This window comes from Perissodus microlepis, chromosome 8 (genome assembly GCF_051167445.1).
Source record: "Perissodus microlepis isolate ML-2025 ecotype Zambia chromosome 8, ASM5116744v1, whole genome shotgun sequence".
NCBI lineage: Eukaryota > Metazoa > Chordata > Actinopteri > Cichliformes > Cichlidae > Perissodus > Perissodus microlepis.
In genome coordinates, this window is record NC_140468.1 from 12,211,070 (window position 1) to 12,233,590 (window position 22,521).

The 22,521-nt window shown below is 38.3% G+C and overlaps 1 protein-coding gene across 6 annotated transcripts in view; it reads left to right on the forward strand.

Moving 5' to 3' along the window:
• Positions 1 to 22,521, forward strand: part of LOC146381490 (calcium-activated potassium channel subunit alpha-1a) — a 97,797-nt gene that overhangs the window by 49,753 nt on the left and 25,523 nt on the right. For 5 of the 6 annotated variants that reach the window (XM_084937555.1, XM_084937554.1, XM_084937556.1 and 2 more), the window contains exons 6-18: positions 3,865 to 3,940; positions 4,769 to 4,844; positions 4,972 to 5,142; positions 6,921 to 7,012; positions 13,276 to 13,386; positions 13,493 to 13,598; positions 13,708 to 13,790; positions 16,225 to 16,294; positions 18,027 to 18,182; positions 18,380 to 18,489; positions 18,915 to 18,983; positions 19,441 to 19,527; positions 21,012 to 21,088. In XM_084937555.1, coding sequence (XP_084793681.1) covers positions 3,865 to 3,940; positions 4,769 to 4,844; positions 4,972 to 5,142; positions 6,921 to 7,012; positions 13,276 to 13,386; positions 13,493 to 13,598; positions 13,708 to 13,790; positions 16,225 to 16,294; positions 18,027 to 18,182; positions 18,380 to 18,489; positions 18,915 to 18,983; positions 19,441 to 19,527; positions 21,012 to 21,088 — 1,284 coding nt within the window. Of the gene's footprint in view, positions 1 to 3,864; positions 3,941 to 4,768; positions 4,845 to 4,971; positions 5,143 to 6,920; positions 7,013 to 13,275; positions 13,387 to 13,492; positions 13,599 to 13,707; positions 13,791 to 16,224; positions 16,295 to 18,026; positions 18,183 to 18,379; positions 18,490 to 18,914; positions 18,984 to 19,440; positions 19,528 to 21,011; positions 21,089 to 21,949; positions 21,959 to 22,521 lie in introns of all 6 variants that reach the window. The other variant, XM_084937559.1, reaches the window with a different exon arrangement.

Consider the following 22,521-nt stretch of genomic DNA (forward strand, 5'->3'; position numbering starts at 1 on the left):
TATTGTACTAGTAGGCTACTGTCGAGGGTTTAGAAAAAAGACATTCGGGCATGGTCTGCGAATTAAAAGCAGAGCTGTAAATAATAAAATTGTTGGTAATTCATACTAAATTATTCCATTTACCTGCTTTAGTTTTGAGGGTGTCATCCTGCCCATGCTGGCTCACTGGGACACTTATAGAATAGAGTGGTCTATTTAATTTTACTGATTAAAAAAATGATTTCTGCTGATCGCTCTTAACTCCAAGCATAAAAATGTATTGTTGTTTCTTTTCTTTCTTTCTTTTTCAATGGAAAGCATCTTAATCTCTTTCAGTATGGTCGGTGCAGTTGGTCATGGAGGATTTAGTGTGTGGCTAAACTGAGGTCGAACAAGTGATGAGGTCGCATCTGGCTCAGCTGCTGTCGAATTGCCTCTTCCCTTCGAAAGTCCAAATTTCACTGAGTGCTTAGCTGAACTGCCAATCTGCCGGTCCTGCTGTCTGAACGCTTTGACACAAATACATCCAGTTTGCACCAATATTATCGTACATTAACAAGCTCATTGATGCATGACAGGCTTCGGGGTGTGAGCATGACACACATTTTGGATGTTACGGAGAATATGCCTTCAGATATTTCACGCAGAAACAAACTGCAGCAGCTGAAAAGATAATAGCTTTTGGTTCTGGGTTTTTATGCTTCGTATGCAGTCACTGGACAGTTTATTAGGTACACCTTACTAGCACTGGGTTCGGTCCTGTTTTGCTTTAGAACTCCCTTAATTCTTTGTGGCATAGGTTGAACAAGCTGTTGGAAAAATTCTTTAAAGATTTTGTTCCATAGTGACATGACAGCATCATGCAATTGCTGCAGATTTGTCAACTGCACATCCACAATCTCCTATACCACCACATAACAAAGGTGCTCTGTTGTTGTTTGAGATGATTTGAGCTTTGTGACATGGCATGTTATCCTGCTGGAAGCAGCCATCAGGATACGGTTACACTATGGTCATAAAGTAAAGAATATCATCACCATCAATACTCAGGTGGGCCATGACATTTAAATAATACTCAGTTGCTACTAAGGGGCCCACAGTATGTGAAGATAATATTCCCCACAAAAACAACTTAGCTGAGGAGTGGAATCTGGTGTGGTCTTCTCCTGTGGGAGCCCATCTGCTTCAGAGTTTGTCCACAGATGCTTTTCTGCATATCTTGGTCTTTTTATCACTTTGAAGCACTCTGCCATGTGATTGGCTAATCATATATTTGCATTTACAAGCAGTTGAACAGGTGTACCTAAAAAAGTGGCTGGTGAGTGTAAGTTGACATGCATATTTGCTCATAGAAAAATGTCATATTTTGCGTGTTTAGTTTACTGATCTGTGGTTCCAAGTGTTTTTGGCTTTTGGCGCCTTCACTCACGTCTCTTTGCAGCACCTCGTGGACTGATATCTGAGTCATGAATTAGCAAGAACAATGAAGTCCTGAAGTAGTAAAATGAGCCCAGATTATTTTTTACAGCTCTGTTATTCTTTTACGTAACTTTCTAACTGCACCGATGTGCACCAGTGTAACCGAATTCAAATATTTGTGATATGTGTTAAATAAATAAAGAGGTTGAAGAGCCCAGATACATTTCGGTTAATTACAGGACCTGTAAAAAAAAACAAAACCCTCTTTTTAAAATTTCACTCTTTTTTCACTTTTCACTCTTTCTTTCAGTTAGTTCTCTTCAGATTACTCTTAATATCACTTGAATATTAAAACGAGTCCTTTAATTGAACTGCTCAGTCTTCTGAAATGCACTAAAAGGATGATTGAATGAACTTCAGTTCATGTATTTCTTCTGTACGGTGATTTTTTTTTTTTTTGTATAAATACAATAACAGCTATTACATCAGCTACGATTAATTTAGGGATTATTGTTGAAGCACTAAATCCATAGTAAAACACAACAGTGATTGCCAAAGCTTTTCATTTTTCCCTACACAGCTTTACTGTTCACATGACATCTTGTTTCCTGCTCTAAATGTGAGACTACAATACATTCTGTGCCTTTCCAAGATTAGAGAATTAAATTTGGTTTGTCAGCAGCAGTTGCCGTGTTATTGGGATGGTTACATTGTGAAGCCAGCTGATGGACAGACTTGCTGTCTGGCCTCTTCCTTTCCCTGGATGATTCCTAAAGGAGCTTACACTCTAATATCCTGATGGGAAAAGGGTTTGCTTTAAGCTCGCCACGAGGATACTGTGAAGGTCCGAGGTAAATCAGATCAAAATGCTTCTTCGAAAAAAAGACCTGTTTTTGACGCCAGCCGGTCGGGTGCAAATATGAAGCATGAAAGCACCTGGCTGTTTTTGTGGATTTTTTTTTATTTTTTTATATTCTGGAGGAGATTTTTAATTTTTTTTTCATGTGAAATATTTGGTAAGGCAGACGAAGAACAGTGAAGACGTGGATGTGAAGTAGATTTCGGACCAAAGCTGAAGACTTTCACCCAATTTCTAGACATGATTCCTACTAAGATGTTAGTGTACAGGGGGCCTGAGGGAGGCACACACTCCCAGAAGGTTTCTAGTACAAGAAGACGGAAAAAATCCACCGGGGAGCTCTTCCAGAATGGCTACAGGGTGAGGATGGGCCACGGCCAGGTGATTGATAAAGAGGACCAGGACAGCATTTGCTACAGCTTCGGTGCATGCTTCCATGTAATCTCCTACTGGGGTAAGATCCTCAGGACGTGAGAGCGGAGGGGAATCTCTTTCTAAAGCCCTGTGCTGGATGCTGTGGGTCAGCTGGAGCATGTTCAAAATTTGCTCTGTGCTATGCTCTCCATCTGGCAAACACTCACTTGGCAAGGCATAACACAGTTAGTTGTTATAAAAAAGAAAAAAAAAGATGATTTATTTTTATTTTCTCTAACTGAATGATTGCCTGTAATGTCTTTGATTTGTGTCACTTGGCATTCACACAAATCCACTCCAGCAGGAGAATTTATCATCCCAATTAATGCAGAGGGATACGGATTTAACTTGATTGCTCTCTCTTGGCTGAGGTGGCGTTTAATTTTGTATGCAGCGCAAACACTTTTTTTTTTTCAAAATGAGTGAGTTCTATGAATCATTTAGATTTCAAGCTCAGATATGAGGCGCCCTTTAGCAGGCTGTTTGCTGCAGTGCGGTGATGAAGCGTAGCGCAAATATTTGACTTTATCAGATGTGATTTTGTGGCAGATCATCTGAGCTTATCGACAGTAACGGCATTAAACACACGATGACACGGTCGTCATTTAACCTGAATGTGAATACAGCCAAGTGGTGATTATGAGCGGGAGCTCAGGCTGCCGTTTGTTGGTGTTCTGCCGTCCTTGGACTGTTGGCAGCGTGCACCGGCTCCATTTATTTCTCCCAACAAATAAATACCCTCAAATTTAGGATTTGACGTCACATCTGTTTACTCATTCAATTTGGTGTGGCAGCATCCACCTGTCTTTACTCTAATCCAGGTTTTCATCTCGTCCACGTTCAGTTTTATCCACTGGGAATGACGCACGTATCAGGTAGATGCCGGTGCAGAGCGGGGCTCCTGAGATTAAAACACAGAGTTATGAGTTGATGAAGAGCTGGGATGCTGAGCTTGTTTTGTGTTTTTTATTATGCTTTATTTCCCCACAAATATTTCAAATATTTTCTTTTAATATCCTAAGTGCTTAGTACCTGTCGATCTGTTGGACTTTACTTTTTGTCAGTATGAATCCAATGAAGCTTGTAAACATGGATGAAAGTATGAAAGGTACGGTGTTGTTAAATGACGATCAGACATCACTCACGATGCCTGACTTGTTGCTAATCAGTGTTTTATGTTTATTTTCTCACAGGTTTGAGGTTTTTAAGGGCCTTAAGATTGATACAGTTCTCAGAAATTTTACAGTTTTTGAATATACTAAAGACAAGGTAAGTTTATTGATGCTTTTTCTTCTTTTGTATTCATACAGCTGACAGTTTGTTTTTCACCTGCCTTTTGCTTCACGTGAAGAAAGAATGTAGTTTTATTTTGACAGCAAAATAAACACAAGCTTTCATTTGGCGAACGCTGACATCAAGTGTATTTCTCTGCACTGCGTTGTGCACACTGAAATATATCACCGTACCATATCATGCAGTCGTGAACAAAAGAGATTGCTGCTGTGCCCCTTCTGCTTAGAATTAAAGAGTTTTGCACAGATGTCACGTCAGAAAGAGCTTTGAGTATATCGACATGCTTTAGAATAATCCTCTCACTTGACAGAACAGACAAAGAAGTGGATAGAAGTCAAACAGGGACAGCACTGCAATAACATACACTGCAATACTTAATAAATCCTGATTATAGTACGCATTAAAGATAACAGACTCTTTTATAATGCATTTGTTTACACTGACATTAGGCTTAACTTTCAGCTGTATATGATGAAAATATCTTGGAGCCTGCTTGGATTTTTTATTTTTTATTTTTGCAAAGCCATATGTAACAAGAATAGCATGACTAACCACAGCACAAGAAAAAGTACAAGCTATAAATTCAAGTAGGAGCTACAGTTTTAAGAGCTTAAATCTCTCATGTTGCATATTTTAATAGTTCAGGTTGAACCCTAATTCTCATTTCACTCTCAGACTTATAATGTGTTTTAAAGCATAGACTGAATTTTTGTGTGAGCTAGGGCTTCCAGTTTGGCTTCTTATCCCAGTGTAACAGCTACAGTTAATACTTCATCTTCTGTTGTTTGGCTCTTTCTAACATAGCAACTCGATTAAGCTGGTGAACCTGTGTTCAATCTTCATAAGCACATGGCTAACTGCAGCAGGGTTCATTCATTTGGTAAGTTAGGTGAAAATGTGGTTGTGCTGTGTAGCAACTGGATGCCTATTATCAGTAATTATTTACTGCTTCATCAAAGACCTGTGTGTTTCCGTGGTCGTTGTGTAAATTCTGACCTTTGTTCCAGGTGGAAAACTCAGGGGATCCTTGGGAAAACTTCCAAAATTCCCAGGCACTTTCCTACTGGGAATGTGTCTACTTACTCATGGTTACAATGTCCACTGTTGGCTATGGAGACGTGTATGCAAAAACCACCCTGGGCCGCCTGTTTATGGTCTTCTTCATCCTTGGTGGTTTGGTAAAAATCCCTCTCATTACTTATTCCCGCTTAAAATCCTCCATCACATAAATGCTGGGACTTAAGTCGAGACGCCCGCTTCACCTGTTGTTCACATTGAAGTGTATTTGTGTCTCACCACTTCACCACAGTATGTTGCATGTCATGTACTGTATGAGTTGTCCACAGTGTTGCAGCATTGATTTTGGTATAATGCTGAAGTTTTGATTTAAATGACATGTAGAATATTTGAGAATTTTTGCATCTGTTATTAACTGTAAAGGTACTACGGTTTCAGGTGGCTCCACCCTCCTGCCTTCCCTCCCCCTTTCCAACAAACACAGTGAGATAGAGTTGATTCATGACAGCCCAGCTTTATATGGATGTAGCAACATTGCTGTCCTCTTCCTGCACAACTTTCAGAATAGTCTGGCAGAAAATATCCCGTCGGGGATTTAACACAGACCCGAATTACCTGATAAAGAAAATAGGCAATGACAATTTAGAGGGCACAGTTAACCGGATTATAAAGTATTATTCAGCGTGGACATACAGTACTTTAATATGATCAAATACCTGGATTTAACTGAGGTAAGATTGAGGTATATTAAAGCGACTTTTCAGTCATCTAAATCTGAAATGTTTTCATTTTGCTCAAAATTATGCAAAAAAAACATAAAATATTGTTTCAACCTGAAAGAAAGTATTGTCTGATGACCAGTGTAAACATAATAAAGGTTAATAATAATCTACCATTAAACTTAAAAGGCATGCTAAGGGGCTATAGCTTCTCTGGTGAAGATTTTTTTCAAAATATTTCAGTTTTCATTCACCTGCACAGTGGCCTGTAAAATCACGAGTGTGAAACAGACATCAAGCCAATTGCAGACCTTCAAAGGGTGTAATCAGGCCCACTTTTCCCCTCGATTGCATTTTGTTTTGTGCTACAATTCATTAAGAATGAGAGTGGTTATCTATACTGTTAGTTAAATTAGAGCCAGAAGTCTTAATCGGCATTGTGTAGTTTCCCCACTGGAGGGCACTGTGCAGCTTTATTTCTCTATTATTGTAGGGCAATACAATGAAAAGCAGAGGTGTAAATAATGAATTGATTGGTAATTAATTTGAAGGGTCAGAACAACAAAATACAAAATATATTTTATGCTGATAGATTTTTCTAAGCTTGAAGGGGAAAGGCTGAGGTGTTTTGTTAAAAACACTGTAAAAAGAAAAACAAATTTTATACTTAGGCTAATTTCTTGGATCTGTTGTAAGCTGGCACGCCTGCCTCGTCCACGCAGGAATATTCAGGTGGTTGGGCAGTGGCGTGCAAGCATAAGTTGTTTGCCATCCATTGAGCTGTGCTACTGAAATCAACCCGACGTGTGTTTGTTGGGCGAAACATGGCACATAAGGTTTTTTCTTAATTTTTCAAATTTTTCTTTTTCTTCAACATGTCGCTCATCTGCTTTCATTTTTCTCCTTTATTCTTTCAGTATCTGAAAATATTAGCCTTTAAACTGGATTCCATTGTCATACTTTTTCTCTATTGTGAATGTAACTGTGACATAACTTCAGCTTACATTCACATGATTTTCTTCAGTCAATTTGAATAATTACACGTTTCTTTTTCTCTTTCACCGTTTTCCTGTTAACACATAAAAAAACCTACTCCAGCGCGTAGAGTAGCGCTCCTCTTTCAGACTTCACAGATTTCTCTAAAGTTAAAATAGAGGACCTGCTCTCCTTTGCTTGTCTTTTTTTTTAGTCTCTTCTTCTGTCTCCTATCTTCTCCTTAGGCCATGTTTGCAAGCTACGTCCCTGAAATCATAGAGTTAATAGGAAACCGCAAGAAATATGGTGGTTCCTATAGTGCGGTTAATGGGAGAAAGTAAGTATTCAAGGAGGCTCTACTGCCTCCGCCGCAGTAGAACCTTCTCTGCATGCCCTTTTCTTTTTCTTTTCCATGCATGTAGGCCATGTTTGCTCGCTACGTGCCAGAAATTGCTGCTCTCATCCTTAATCGGAAGAAATATGGAGGGAGTTATAACTCGACCAGAGGCAGAAAGTAAGTCAAACAAATAAATAAAATAGAAAACAAACAAACAGACAGACAAAACAGCAGATTTGTAATGGTGTGGTTTTGTGTGACTCAAGTGGCCCTCTCATAAAGAGGTGACATGATTATGATTTGAATTGTAATGATCTCAATGAGCATTAAAGTCACACTGTGACTGAAGAACTTGGCCATGATAAATGTGTATTTATTTCTGCTGCTTTTAGATGTGTACAAGCTGTCATTGCTGGAGTTTTTTTTTTATTTTGAATAAATGAATGTCTGGTTTTACGCTGGAAAAAAATCTCCATTTAAGCAAGTGATTGTCTGTTACTGAGTCCTAAAAGTCATTTTCATAAAATAAGCGACCTGTTTTCAGTAAGTATTTACAGTTATTGTAAAAAGAATGCCCTCTGTCAGTTCTAAGTTTTTAAATACAGGCGATAAAAAAAAAGGTCCTAAAACTAAGTAAAGTATTACACCGTATCAAAAACTAAGCCAAGTTGCAGAAGCAGTGTGTGAAAAACTCAGTACACTTCTACAGCTTCCATTGGAATTACAAGGTTACTGATGATCACAAGAACTTCATTAACGGTCAAAAGTGCGAGGCAGAAGTTTTGGCAGTTTGCTGGTCTGGCCCGTTCAGGCGTGTGTAAACAGAACGCCAAAAAAGCAAGAGATCAGCAATGAGAGAGAGAGAAGGAGTTGTTGGTGCCCAACAGTCTGGGGAGGGTTATAAAGCACCTGCTAACAATTTGAAGTCCATTATTCTGCAGTGAGGATCAAGGGAAAACATCCAAGACAGCTGCCAATCTATGAAGGAGTGAACGTCCCAGCAAATTCACCCCCAAGTCCCACTGCGCGATGCTCAAAATGCAAAAAACAAACAAACAGAAGAGCTACTTCTCAGACTCTACAGGCCTTAGTTATCATGGCAAATGTTAAAGTGTGTGATAGTACGATTAGAAAAAGACTCTCATGGCTTCCCTTCTCTCTAAAAAGATCATGGACGCATGGCTTGGGTTTGCAAAGTTGCATCTGAACAAACTGCAAGTCTTCTATCGTTTGGACAGAGAGGACCAAAGTGGCCACAATGCACAGCACCACAACATACCCAACTCGTTCCAACTGTCCAGCAAAGGTGGTGGAGGAGTGATGATTTTAGGCATGAACCTGGACACATTGCAGCCTTTGAGTCAGCTATGAACTCCTGTATACCAAAGTTATCTAGAGTCAAATGTAAGGGTATAAATAAATAATGGCATGGTGTTATATGTCACTGTGTCATCCCAGGTTGTATTGGCCTAACTTTAAAACATGTTAAGGGATAAATATTATTTTTGTTATGCCCTGATATGTAATTCTTTAGAAGTGACAGAGGGTGTACTTTCTTTTTGCCTTGACTGTATAATAAAAGGACTTTATATTAATAATGATTTGGTAAAGATTTTCCAAAATCCAAAATTGTTTTTAGAAAATATGACTTTAGGAACTCAAATAACAGCCACAAATATCTTGAAAAGGCAGATATTTTTCAGTGTAATCATATCGATGTACTGTTGTCATGCTTAATAGTGACATTTGTAGGATTCTCTCACTGTGTTATAAACTGTGACTGTCCTGTTGGAAATTGTTTCATTGTAACAAAAATGGGGAGAGGCTGTGCAGACTCCATACCAATGACTCAAAAGGTCACGTAGCTTAGCGATCCCTTTTATGGATTGAAGTGTAAATTGCGTCATCGTGGTTCAATACAGTACAGCAGCAATATAACTTCAAAAAAAAAAGTAATAATGTAATGTTAATAAGTAGCAGTATCTATGTCAAACTCATCATAAACTTCTGGTTACCCCACAACTATAGTCAGCTGAGCCAATTTAATAATATTCAAATAATATGCTTATTCAAAGTTTTAATACATACTTATGTATTTAAAGTAAAATGCAATAGTGTGATGGGTTAAGACTCCGTTATGTGTAAAGTTTATCCCCTAATTCTTGTCTGTCTTGTAGAACATCTAAACTCAAGCATCAACATTTTACATAGAAAAATTCTTGAATGCATAAAAACATTCAGATGGCCCCGCCCCTCCCTGAGCCTGGTTCTGCTGGAGGTTTCTTCCTGTTAAAAGGGAGTTTTTCCTTCCCACTGTCACCAAAGTGCTTGCTCATAGGGGGTCATATGATTATTGTTTTTTTTCCTCTGTATGTACTATTGTAGGGTCTACCTTACAATATAAAGCGCCTTGAGGCGACTGTTGTTGTGATTTGGTGCTATATAAATAAAATTGAATTGAATTGAGATTAACTTAATTTTGGCTTTTTAACTTTTAGTTTATGTAAAAGAGGAAAGAATTAATTTTAAATATTATTTTTTGTGTTAAGAAGTGAAAGACTGTAATGAAAATGGTTACTACCAGTTTTTGATACCTCAAACAGTGATCTGGACGGCTGTAACCAATCAGAAGTTCATGTTATCCTTAGCTAGGTAAAATAGTGATTAATAAATCACTATTTTCATCTATTTTCTAAGTTATGCTTTACTTTGAGTAATGTTGCTTAACTAGATTGATATGACTAAAGGTTTTACTGGTATTGTTATGCACAGACTCTCCTCCCCAATACAAATAGTTACTTACATTAGAGGTTGCTAGGGAACAGACTAACTAATATGGTTGCAACCCAGTTAAAAGGAACATTAATTTTTTTTTTTATTTCTAAACAAAACAGTGGGAACAATTTCCTTCTTTCCAGATTTCACAGTTTTGTCATGATTGATCATTTTACTGTGAGAAAATCCTGGTTGTTTTTGATGTAATTAGGCTGCTTATTGTTAGTGTGTGTGCGCCAAATGTGTGTTTGTTAATCAAGTGTTTCCATTTATTCTCTCTTTTTTTTTTTTTTACATTTTGTTCACCCATCCTCTCCTTCATAACTCAAACTCCAATTCATGTCAGACAAACAGTCTTAATAAGATAAAACGAGAAAAACAAATTACATTGGAGCTAAGTTAACACAACACAGAAAGACCAATATGGATGTCAAGGACACACAGTGAGAAATAATTATGATTTTTAAAAGTTCAATCATTATATAATAACATACAGTAATAATATAATTTGGTTGAAGGACAGCCATTTAGGCATCAATGAGTAATTCTGAGAAAATCATATACTTTAGCTCACCTGCATTTTCAGCACTGAAGAAAATGCTAAAGTCATACATTTTGTCGTGTACCATTGCTTCATGCTTCATAGTGATTTTTCTTAAGATCAGTTTTTGTATGCCTGGAAACACTTTGATTGCCCTGTTCCACTTGTGATGTTTCCACGCTTTGCTTTTTCAACAGTCTTGGCCTTAATCTTCAGTCTGACCTACACCCTGAAGGCGAAGTTTAAAAGATATGCTTTGGCAGTTTGGGGAATATTCTTATTAGCTTTCTTGCCTCAAGTTAAAAGGGAACTCTTACATTCATTTCTTGTCCCGTGTTTTTTATTATTGGACTTTTTGCATGATTCATAGTTCAAATTCTCATTTATGTGGCATTGGTCATTGGTGCAGCCTCTCAGTTGATTTGTTAGCTAAAATAGACTGTTTTAGCTCTGTGTTCACAGCTAGAGGTTTGTGCCCAAGATGACCATATTAAAGATATCCCATCTCAATGACTTCATGCAGAATGAAAAGTAAAAAAAAAAAAAACACTGTGTGAAATATTTGTAATAGTCCGAAAAACTGAGCTTTTGTGTCACATATTACACATATGCTGACCTTTGAAACTTTGCCCACCTTAATCATCAGCATCCAACTTTGCAACAATATGACAAATAACTAGGAAAAGCTTAATAAGTCTCCTTTAAATAAATAAAAACATACAGTGCTTTTGTTTTTTGTCTTAAATATGAAGCTACCCAGGTTGCAAGAAGTATCTGGGCCTATTCTGTGAGAGGTCAAGTAGTTTGTGGTGTGCACGAGGCACCCACTGTGTGGCACTCCAGTTTTGCTAATATGATCTGGCCTTGAGTTAGCAGTAGGGCAGCTCATTACTTTTTCCACTTTGGCCCTGTGTGGATGAGGAAATCCTCATCCAATATAAAGGCCATACACACTTTCAGTCTTATTGCACAGTGGTGTGGAGGGTCCACCACGTTAAGTGAAGTTCCAAAACAGCTAGCCTTACATGGCAGTGGGTTATAAAGCCTTCCAGCACTAAGTTTGAATTGATGCAGCTGCACCATGTTTCTTAAGCTGCAGCACCTGTTTGTGCTACAGAGAGGAAATGCCAAAAACAAAACACATTTCCTGATGGTTACTTCAGAAGGACTGCCTCAAGAATAAAGTAAACAAAATAGTTTTCATAAACAAACTAAAAAATTAAAATACATGAAAAAGGATAAATTTATACTTAATAACAATAAATGTAAATGTTCTTACATAGCCAGAAAACCAAGTTATACTTCAGAATTCATAGCCTGCACTTCTGCAGCATTTTTTATTGTTGCGCTATTGCTTATAATACCAACAAATATGAAAAGAATGAAGACAAGTGAGAGGATCTCGGAAAATGCGTTACTGTCTGAGTGCAGTGGAGATGGAGCCGATGTGCTTTCCAGTAAGTGATACATGGAGGGCGTGGTGCAGTACATCAGTCCATCTGACAGCAGTATAAATCAGTGCAGACTGAGATCAGAAGTTCCTGTTTCCAAAGGAGAAAGTTTCGGGCACCCCGAGGCTCACCGCTGTGTTTCTGTTCTCCCCCTAATTAAGAGAGGTCGGATTCGAACCAAGCCAAGTACCCCGTGCTTTATTGAAAACCCTAAGCTCTTGTCCTTGCCCACAAAATTCTACATTTGAGCTTGTTTTTTGTTATTTTTTATTAAAACAGAGAATGCTATTGTGTACCACTAACTAATAATACTACGTATTGAATTAAAGAACACAAAATCAAGGCGTCAATTAACAGAATTAATTAAAAACAAATGATGTTATTGCAGCTCAAAAATACACGCAAGTACACAATGCCTTCTGAAAAAAACAAACGAACAAAAAACTACAGCCAGTATGAATTTGTTTAATTAATACATTTTTTAAGCAGTTTGAGATGTGCTGATTTCTTCAACTCAAACTAGAGCCAGGGCTGCTGGTTTCCCCAGCTAAGGAGAAGGCAAGCAAATTGTATGATGGCATATTTCTTTTGATATGAAAGTAAATAAGCGTATTCTCCAAAATGCCAAACTACTCCTTCAACACCTTTTTAGCCATAAGAGCTAGCCTAAAGACAGGGAGATTCGGCTAGATGCCTCAGAGTTTGAAGTTTAAAATCGTGGTTTCTGGTAGCATGCTTTTGGTACGATTTGAAAGAAACCAGACTTGGTTTGGGAAGTTTTCTTAAACCAAGTATATGCTTCTTGTGTTTTTTTTAATTTTTTATTTAAAATCGCAGTTTATAAATTGAGAAGAAAAAGTATCACATCATGCTTATTTTGCATTTATTACAATTTTTTAAAAACATTTTTCTTATTATTGTTGTGATTTTAAAAGCTCGATAAAATTGTCGGCATCATTGCTTTTTTGTTTCTTACAGGAAAGTGTGTGTTTTTCTTTGAGTTACTTATTGTTACTCTAGATTATTAGAAAATAAGTGATACTGATGCATATTTTGTACTTTAAGAACCACTGCAGTATTTCCAGCTGTGACTGTTCTTGCAAATCGGTGCAAAAGACAAAATAATTTACACAGAATAATTAAATTAATAAAGATATTTTAAGCACAGATGGAAAAAAAAATCTGAACTGGGTTCTTTATATAAAGGGTTTATGATATGTAGGGATCGACATAGACTGTGCGCTCATTTCATAATCTTCATCTAAGTAAACTGATCCTTTATAATCTGATACTGAAATCCAGAGAGCTCTCTGGATTTCATCCCTCCTCTATCGTAGTTTTTATCACAGATTCTAAATCACTGACCTAAATGTCCGTTACAGGCCCCTCGTCTCACATTTACCTTTTGATTTCAGCTCAAAGATGAAGATGGAAAAGATGAAAGATGTGTGCTTTTGTTCTGAGTTTCCTTATGGTTCTGCACTTCCTTTCTCTAGGCACATCGTGGTTTGTGGTCACATAACACTTGAAAGTGTATCCAACTTTCTAAAAGACTTCCTACACAAGGACAGGGATGATGTCAATGTAGAAATTGTTTTTCTCCATAAGTAAGTACAAAACTTTGTGCAAATGTCATTGTTTAAGAGGAAAAAACTAAACTTTAGGAGATTAGAGAGTTCTCTGATTTAAGAGTGTTTGTTTTTTGTCTCTCAGTATTTCCCCTAATCTTGAGCTGGAAGCCTTGTTCAAGCGCCACTTCACCCAGGTAGAGTTTTACCAAGGATCTGTCCTAAATCCACATGACCTGGCCAGAGTCAAGGTACCTGACTGTCAATACTTCTTCCTCTGTAATTCTGTTGGTTATCGTCTGACTGAATACTTGATGTGATTGTTCATTTTTGTCTTTGCTATTTGCAATTTTGTTTTAGATTGAATCAGCTGACGCCTGCTTGATCTTAGCCAACAAATACTGCGCTGACCCCGATGCCGAGGATGCATCCAACATCATGAGGTACTGCATAACCAAATCATGATTTATGTTTTCCTGCTTTCATTGTTTATTCAATTTGTTTTATGAACAATCACATTCAGCTGGATTCTGAGAGGAAAAAGACATTTTCGGAGTGGATTAAGTCGTAGTTTTGGATGTGGAAACTGCACTTATTTTAATGGGTTTAAGGGATTATCAAGTGGATAATATATGAGAGTACAACATATTTTAAAAGTGATGGGAACAGTCTATTTTAGGGCAAGGCAAATAAAATTTGGTTAATAAAATTGTATTATTAATAGCTCTGTTCGATAATGAAGTCTGATGATTGGAGGTTTTCCACTGAAGATTAAATTGCTCAGCTATAAAAAGTCGGAGAGTCATTATGTGACATTTCTTTTCCATCTAAAAGGGTTAAGACGTTTAAAATGTGCTGCAGAAATCATCACAGCTTGATTCTAATCTAAACACTGTGTGATTAATACATAATCATTATAGTAGAGCCGTCTTGTCTGTCTGTGCATCTCTCCCATATGTTCTCCTGGACATGAAATTTATTCATTTGTCACAAATGTCCACTAGGACTCAAAGGAAATGATTTGTATTTTGTGGTCAAACAGTCAAAGGTCCCCTTCTCCTTGAACTCTATGGTGGCCAATCCGTGTATTAAAATGATGTCTCGTGCCTGACCAAGTTTTGGGCACGCAACATTGCTGAATGTAGATGCAACCAAGTGAAGCAACCCCAGATCATAACACTGTCCCCACAGGCGTGTACGGTAGGCATACAGAAGGTGTTGGCAGAAGGACCCAAATGCAGGACTCGATGTGGCTCTTAATAAATAACAAAAACAACTTTTATTTTATTAAAAACACTGGGAGGAGGCCCTGGGGCAGACCCAGGACACGCTGGAGAGATTATATCTCTCGCCTGGCCTGGGAACGCCTTGGTGTTCCCCCGGATAAGCTGGAGGAGGTGGCTGGGGAGAGGGAGGTCTGGGCCTCTTTGCTTAGGCTGCTGCCCCCGCGACCCGGCCTCGGATAAAGCGGATGAAGATGGATGGATGGAACTTTTATTTAAGTGGAGTAAGAAAAGTCCATCAAAAATCCAGAACAGAGAATAAACGAATCCAAAAATTCACTGAAAGAATTCTACTGAAAGAAAACAGGAAGACCTAAAACATAGACTTAACAGCAAGAAACAGAAGGACACAGTGACAGTGGGATGATTTGACACTCAAGGAATTAAATATAAACTATAACTATAACCAGAAACAGAAACTAGATTAAAAGGTATTAAAGATAAAACTAAACTGAGAATCTAGTCATAAAGAAAACAACCAGATATTATGTGCTACTCAAAGGAAAACAACTCGAAAAGAACTCGAAACACAATAAATATACGAATCCAAATATTAATGCAAAAGCTCCAAATTCAAAGGGCAAAAAAACCCTAGGACACTAGGCATGTTGGGATCACCCCTTTTTTCCACCTCTCTTCTTTCTCTGATGGGCTGATCATCCTGGAACATGGTAAATGACCTTTTTCCATTGCTCCAGAGTCCAACAATCATCCTCACTGATTGTTTTTTAAAGGCTCCTCAGCTGTTTAGTCCCAATGTCTCTGAGAGAATTCTCTTCACTTTGCTATTTTCACTATTAAACATACCCGTGAGATTTACTGTTGTTTTCTTACCATTTGATTTCACCAGATGTTTGTTTCCCTTATCAAGATCAAGTAGATAAAGTTTTGGGTTTCTTTTGTTTTCCAACCACATTTCTTCCTTAAAGATGATGGTATATTTGATAATGCATTGGACCGTTCTTAACCCACATTTAGTTAGGCTAATAATGCGGTTTAGGAAAAGAGAAACTACTCAAAACTGTGGTTAAATAACTTGCTGCCAGCCAAAAACTGACTTTTTTTGTGTGCTTGGGCAGAGTATGACTGCACACAAATGTCTAAGAGTGACATTTTATATCCAAAGGTTTAAAGGTCAACTTCCCTATGACTTCAAAAAAACCCTCTTGCCGTTATCCAGTGAGAGATTCTGTATGTACGTCTCATTTGGTTGAATAGTAATTTGAAATTGTTAACAATGGTATTTTTCCAGGTTGATTTATTTCTTTTTTGGTAGAAGTTGTAGGTTTGTAAATTCGGAGAACAGGCTGAACTGGTGATGGTCAAATTGACATCAGTTCTTCCCAGTCAGCATTTTGTAGCTGGATCTAGGAATATGTTACTATGCAACTCTCTTGTTCTATTTTCTTGAGCCTTTATTTTAAAATATTAAACTATAAAATAAAATGCAAACTTAAAATTGCTAAAAACATACAGTCGACTACGATACTTAATTTCTATAAAAAGAGAGTGAATCAGACGTTTTTTAAAATCTGTGTAACTTTTGAAAGTGCTGCAGATATTCTTATATTGCTTTCTTTTTGTCCTTTATCAGAGTAATATCTATCAAGAACTACCACCCAAAGATCAGGATAATCACTCAAATGTTGCAGTACCACAATAAGGTTTGTATTAATCAACTATAAAGCCTGCTGGAGTCACTTAGTTACTCCGTTATAGTTAGTTACGTTTCAGTATATGTTGAAAAGATCTCATCACTGAATCATTTGTCTGTCTTACAGGGAGTGCAGAATTATTAGGCAAGTTGTATTTTTGAGGAGTAATTTTATTATTGAACAACAACCATGTTCTCAATGAACCCAAAAAACTCATTAATATCAAAGCTGAATGTTTTTGGAAGTCGTTTTTAGTTTGTTTTTAGTTTTAGCTATTTTAGGGGGATATCTGTGTGTGCAGGTGACTATTACTGTGCATAATTATTAGGCAACTTAACAAAAAACAAATATATACCCATTTCAATTATTTATTTTTACCAGTGACACCAATATAACATTTCCACATTCACAAATATACATTTCTGACATTCAAAAACAAAACAAAAACAAATCAGCGACCAATATAGCCACCTTTCTTTGCAAGGACACTCAAAAGCCTGCCATCCATGGATTCTGTCAGTGTTTTGATCTGTTCACCATCAACATTGCGTGCAGCAGCAACCACAGCCTCCCAGACACTGTTCAGAGAGGTGTACTGTTTTCCCTCCTTGTAAATCTCACATTTGATGATGGACCACAGGTTCTCAATGGGGTTCAGATCAGGTGAACAAGGAGGCCATGTCATTAGTTTTTCTTCTTTTATACCCTTTCTTGCCAGCCACGCTGTGGAGTACTTGGACGCGTGTGATGGAGCATTGTCCTGCATGAAAATCATGTTTTTCTTGAAGGATGCAGACTTCTTCCTGTACCACTGCTTGAAGAAGGTGTCTTCCAGAAACTGGCAGTAGGACTGGGAGTTGAGCTTGACTCCATCCTCAACCCGAAAAGGCCCCACAAGCTCATCTTTGATGATACCAGCCCAAACCAGTACTCCACCTCCACCTTGCTGGCGTCTGAGTCGGACTGGAGCTCTCTGCCCTTTACCAATCCAGCCACGGGCCCATCCATCTGGCCCATCAAGACTCACTCTCATTTCATCAGTCCATAAAACCTTAGAAAAATCAGTCTTGAGATATTTCTTGGCCCAGTCTTGACGTTTCAGCTTGTGTGTCTTGTTCAGTGGTGGTCGTCTTTCAGCCTTTCTTACCTTGGCCATGTCTCTGAGTATTGCACACCTTGTGCTTTTGGGCACTCCAGTGATGTTGCAGCTCTGAAATATGGCCAAACTGGTGGCAAGTGGCATCTTGGCAGCTGCACGCTTGACTTTTCTCAGTTCATGGGCAGTTATTTTGCGCCTTGGTTTTTCCACACGCTTCTTGCGACCCTGTTGACTATTTTGAATAAAACGCTTGATTGTTCGATGATCACGCTTCAGAAGCTTTGCAATTTTGAGACTGCTGCATCCCTCTGCAAGATATCTCACTATTTTTGACTTTTCTGAGCCTGTCAAGTCCTTCTTTTGACCCATTTTGCCAAAGGAAAGGAAGTTGCCTAATAATTATGCACACCTGATATAGGGTGTTGATGTCATTAGACCACACCCCTTCTCATTACAGAGATGCACATCACCTAATATGCTTAATTGGTAGTAGGCTTTCGAGCTTATACAGCTTGGAGTAAGACAACATGCATGAAGAGGATGATGTGGACAAAATACTCATTTGCCTAATAATTCTGCACTCCCTGTAGTTTCTAACAGCATGCACCTTGTAGCCTGACTTCCTTTTCCTCTTCCCCTCAGGCCCACCTTTTGAACATCCCAAGCTGGAACTGGAAGGAGGGAGATGACGCCATTTGCCTTGCAGAACTCAAGCTCGGGTTCATCGCCCAGAGCTGCCTGGCTCAGGGCCTCTCCACCATGCTGGCCAACCTTTTCTCCATGAGGTCCTTCATCAAGGTAGCTGCAACTAACACCGATCCATCTGTGCTCACTGGATTAAGTTCAAAAAGAAAGTTGGCCAAGAAACAAAGTCTGAATAGATAATAATGATTATCCCAGATGAGGCCCGTATGCAGCATCTGGTGAGCGGGTGGTGATGATCTTAAACTTGCACCTTTTTATATTTTTGTATAACCTTCTTTATTTTGTTGTAGATTGAGGAGGATACATGGCAGAAGTATTACCTTGAAGGAGTAGCCAATGAAATGTACACAGAGTACCTGTCCAGTGCCTTTGTGGGTCTGTCCTTCCCAGTAATTTGCGAGTACGTAAAACTCAAACATTTTATTTTACCCCCTTTTTTGGGTACTTGTTGTTTTGTCATTCCTGGATGCAAGTAATTTAGATGTTTAAACTGCAGTCATTAGAATTTAAAGATCCAAAGATAATTGTTATGCAAGTATTTAATAACCAGGCTTCTGGAGATGGTAGGTTAAATTAGTTATAGAGAGGAAGCACATGGCGTTCACATAAGGGCTCCATACTTTATAGGCTGTCAAATCCCATATTTATCCCACATTAAAATATTTGAAAGTGTAAACCTAAATCTAAGTGTAAATAATTTAGGGATAAACAGGTTCTCATCCTCTAAAAAGAAAAAAAGAAAGTGGCACCCTAAGCTAAGAAGATTTCAAACTAAAAGTACTTAGTGTGCCTCAGGTCTAATTATATTGTTATTCCCCTTTACAGACTCTGCTATGTGAAGCTAAAGCTGCTGCTGATAGCTATAGAGTACAAGTCTGATCAAGGGGAAAGCAGGTAAGTCGGGGCATTAAAATTCATGCATGCAAAAACTTTAATACGCAGGTGTCAGTATTTGCTTTCAGCTACTGTGAATCAGCTTCCCTGTTTGACTGCAAACACAAGTGCTTTACACAATGTGTCTAAATTGATGTCTAAATGGGTTTATTCACAGACATCACAGGGCTCTCCGATAACATCGTGACAAATTAGTGGGGAAGGTGGCAGTTGGTTTCTTTGAGCACAGCAGAAGCTTTGTTTTAGTAGTTTCTCTAACACGCTGATGCTCATTTATACTCTTTGAAGTGCTATCTGCTTTCATCAACTTAATTAAATAAACAGGGGCTATCCTGCCAAATGAGTTGTGAAAACTAATCCCTGCAGCATGTGACAGACGCAGTGATTAGTGCAAAGCCTTACAAATTCTGTGATATAACTTTCTGCTTTGACATCTTTGGTCTACAAATCCTCACAGCACCCTGATAAACCCTGGAAACCACGTGAAAATGCAGGAGGGGACCTTGGGCTTCTTTATTGCCAGCGATGCCAAAGAAGTAAAGAGGTAATGAATGAGACCTGAGATTCAATCGTTTGATTAAATTCCAGTCTTGTTTCTGCAATAGTGCCTTTGTTGGTCTGCATGTCATACGGTTTCTGTATCTTGAGCTATTACATGTAGGAAAATTGAAAACGCTTGTTTTGTTAGTATCACCTACATGTTGCCAGGGCTTACAAATATACTCACTCACTTTATTAGGAACGCCTTTCTAGTACCAGGTTAGACCCTCTTTTGCCTTCAGAATTATTCATGGCATAGACTCAACAGGGGACTGGAAACATTCCTCAGAGATTTTGGCCCATGTTGACATGATAGCATCACACAGTTGTTGCAGATTTCTTGGTCACACGTCCATGATGAAATCGTAAGGCAACTTGAGTATATTGAACTCACTGTCTTGTTCAAGAAAGCAGTTTGAGATGGTTTGAGCTTCTAATGGCTGCTAGATGCACCTTTGCTGTCACCTTCCAGCTTGAAGGAGTCTGGCCACTCTGATATCTGACATCAACAAGGCATTTTCTCTCAGAGAACTGCCATACACTGGATATTTTCTCCTTTTTGGACCATTCTCTGTAAACCCTAGACTGTGGGAAAATCCCAGTAGGACAGTAAATCCACCCATCTGGGACCAACACCAAGATTCAAAGTCACATTCTTTCCCATTTCTTATGCTCAGTTTGAACTTTAGCAGGGCCAACCATGTCGTCAGGCCTAAATGCATGCAGTTGCTGGTATTTAATTGGCTGATTAGATATTTGCATTAAGGAGAAATTGAACAGGTGCACCTAACAGTCTGCCCCAGGGCAGCTGTGGCTACAACTGTAGCTGCCTCCACCAGTGTATGAATGTGAGAGTGAATGAATAGTGGAATTGTAAAGCGCTTTGAGGGCCCTGAAAAGCGCTATATAAATGCAATCCATTATTATTATTATTATTATTATTAACAAATCGGCCAGTAAGTGTATATTGGCTTTTGTGTTTGCTCTTAGAAAAATGCCATATTTTGCATGTTTAATTGACGAGACTGAAGTGATTTATCAGCGGTTCAGGGATCCTTGAGTTGCACTGCTGAGGCCAAAGAGGAATGTTGGCTGTTAGCTTGTATCTGCTCATTGCTTGGACAAAGATAACATTCAAAGACAGATTAAAGGTACATATGGTCGAGGTTGGATGGTGATGTTACCTGCCAGAGGGGATCAGAAGATTTATGAGGGCACAGCATGAGACAAACTGCAGGGCCCTTATGAAAGATCAAAGCTTAATTTAAAACTGGTCCTGAACTTCTCATAGAGCTGCACACTCTTTGCTCAACTTTTGGCACATTAAACATTGACAAATGCATTGGATGCTTCATTAATTTTTTGTTAATAAACTGATTGCACACAAATTAAAATGACTTGTTGCAGATGTTGTGCAGCCATAGTAAAGACAAAATATGTGTAAACAATTTATTGAGTACTCATGCTGTTCTTGATTTTCTTCCGCAGGGCACTGTTTTATTGTAAGGCCTGCCACGATGACATAACTGATCCCAAAAGGATAAAGAAATGTGGATGCAAGAAATGTAAGTGTGATTGCATGCAAACACAAGATCTAAGTTAGATTGATCCCATTATTTTCTTGCTCAGATGAAACTGAAATATAATGAGTTAGCATTAGAGTAGCTGGGTGACAGCGTATTTACATGACCTACTATACATAGCCATTTGTCCCAACCACTTATTTCTTACATTAATTATTCCTTGAAATGAAGCCTTGTAAGTTGTGCATGAAGAAAGGTCAGATTTCTTTCTGCAGCCAAAACAAACTGAAGCACTCCAAGTTTCCCCATGTAGAACTACATGTTTGGATCTCTGTATGAGATGAATACCTGCTCTCATTTAAGGTTCAGTTCCCCCAAATTACATGAAAAAATGCTTTCCAACTTTCTCATCATGCAAATAGTTTTGGTTTTTCCATGCTGAGGTTTCAGATATCCTTCAAAATGTATGTTTTCGTGGATTTGGATGAACTGATTCCTTCAGAGTGTTTCAGATAGACGTCTCTTCTAACAGACACACTCGTACATAGTGTTTATAGCATGCTATCTTTTCCATGTGATTCCCAGCTCTTATAAATACACATAGTAGACCTCTTAGTTCAGTCTAAATGTGCATTTTGTTTGTTTTCTGTATAGTAGCTGTGTTCACTGTTGATAACTTTGTGATGTTAACAGGCATTCAGAGAGACTGTTAACACCAAAGGTACCTGGACGGATCACGTGTTTCTAAAACCTTATAAACATCGCGTGCTACATGTTCTTCTGCTTGGATAAACCACAGTTTGTCTCTAGTATTAAAGCTAACACCTAACATTGACATGTGATGTATTCTTTTCCTGCTGCTTGGGAACTTGGCACACATTTCTTTAAAAATCTGCTTAATAGTGATATATTGTGAGTAATGTGGATTTGTTTCCCCTTCAAAAACACAGCGTGCTAGTGTACCTCAGATTAAAGTGACCCGTTTGAATGTACTCTAAATGTTGCATGTACAATGGTTGATGCTGCCTGGATCTCTTGTTGTTGTCATGTGCACGTTGTTTTTTGTTCGTTTTTTTGATAGAATTTTATAGCTTTCAAAAGAAATTAGCAACAGTATAGATTTTGCAAAAAAATTCCAGAGCAGAAGTAGATTTTTTTTTTTGCTCAAACGTAAACACTGCAGCATTCATGCCTACTTGAGTTAGTAATTCACCACATCACCACCAGATGGCCCTGCTGCCCTTTATTAAGCACAAGACCCCTGCATAAAGACCACAGTGAGAAACAGACTGGGATGAAGATTGGAAAACCTTTATCCTTATTACTCCTTACTACTTTTTTATATTATGAGAAAAAATTGGCATCCATACTAAAGTGACGTAATCCACAGAGATGTGTGCAAACCTTTCATCCAGCATATCTTTTAGGAGAAATATTTCAGGAAAAAATAGCAAATCTGTCATGGAATATGGATC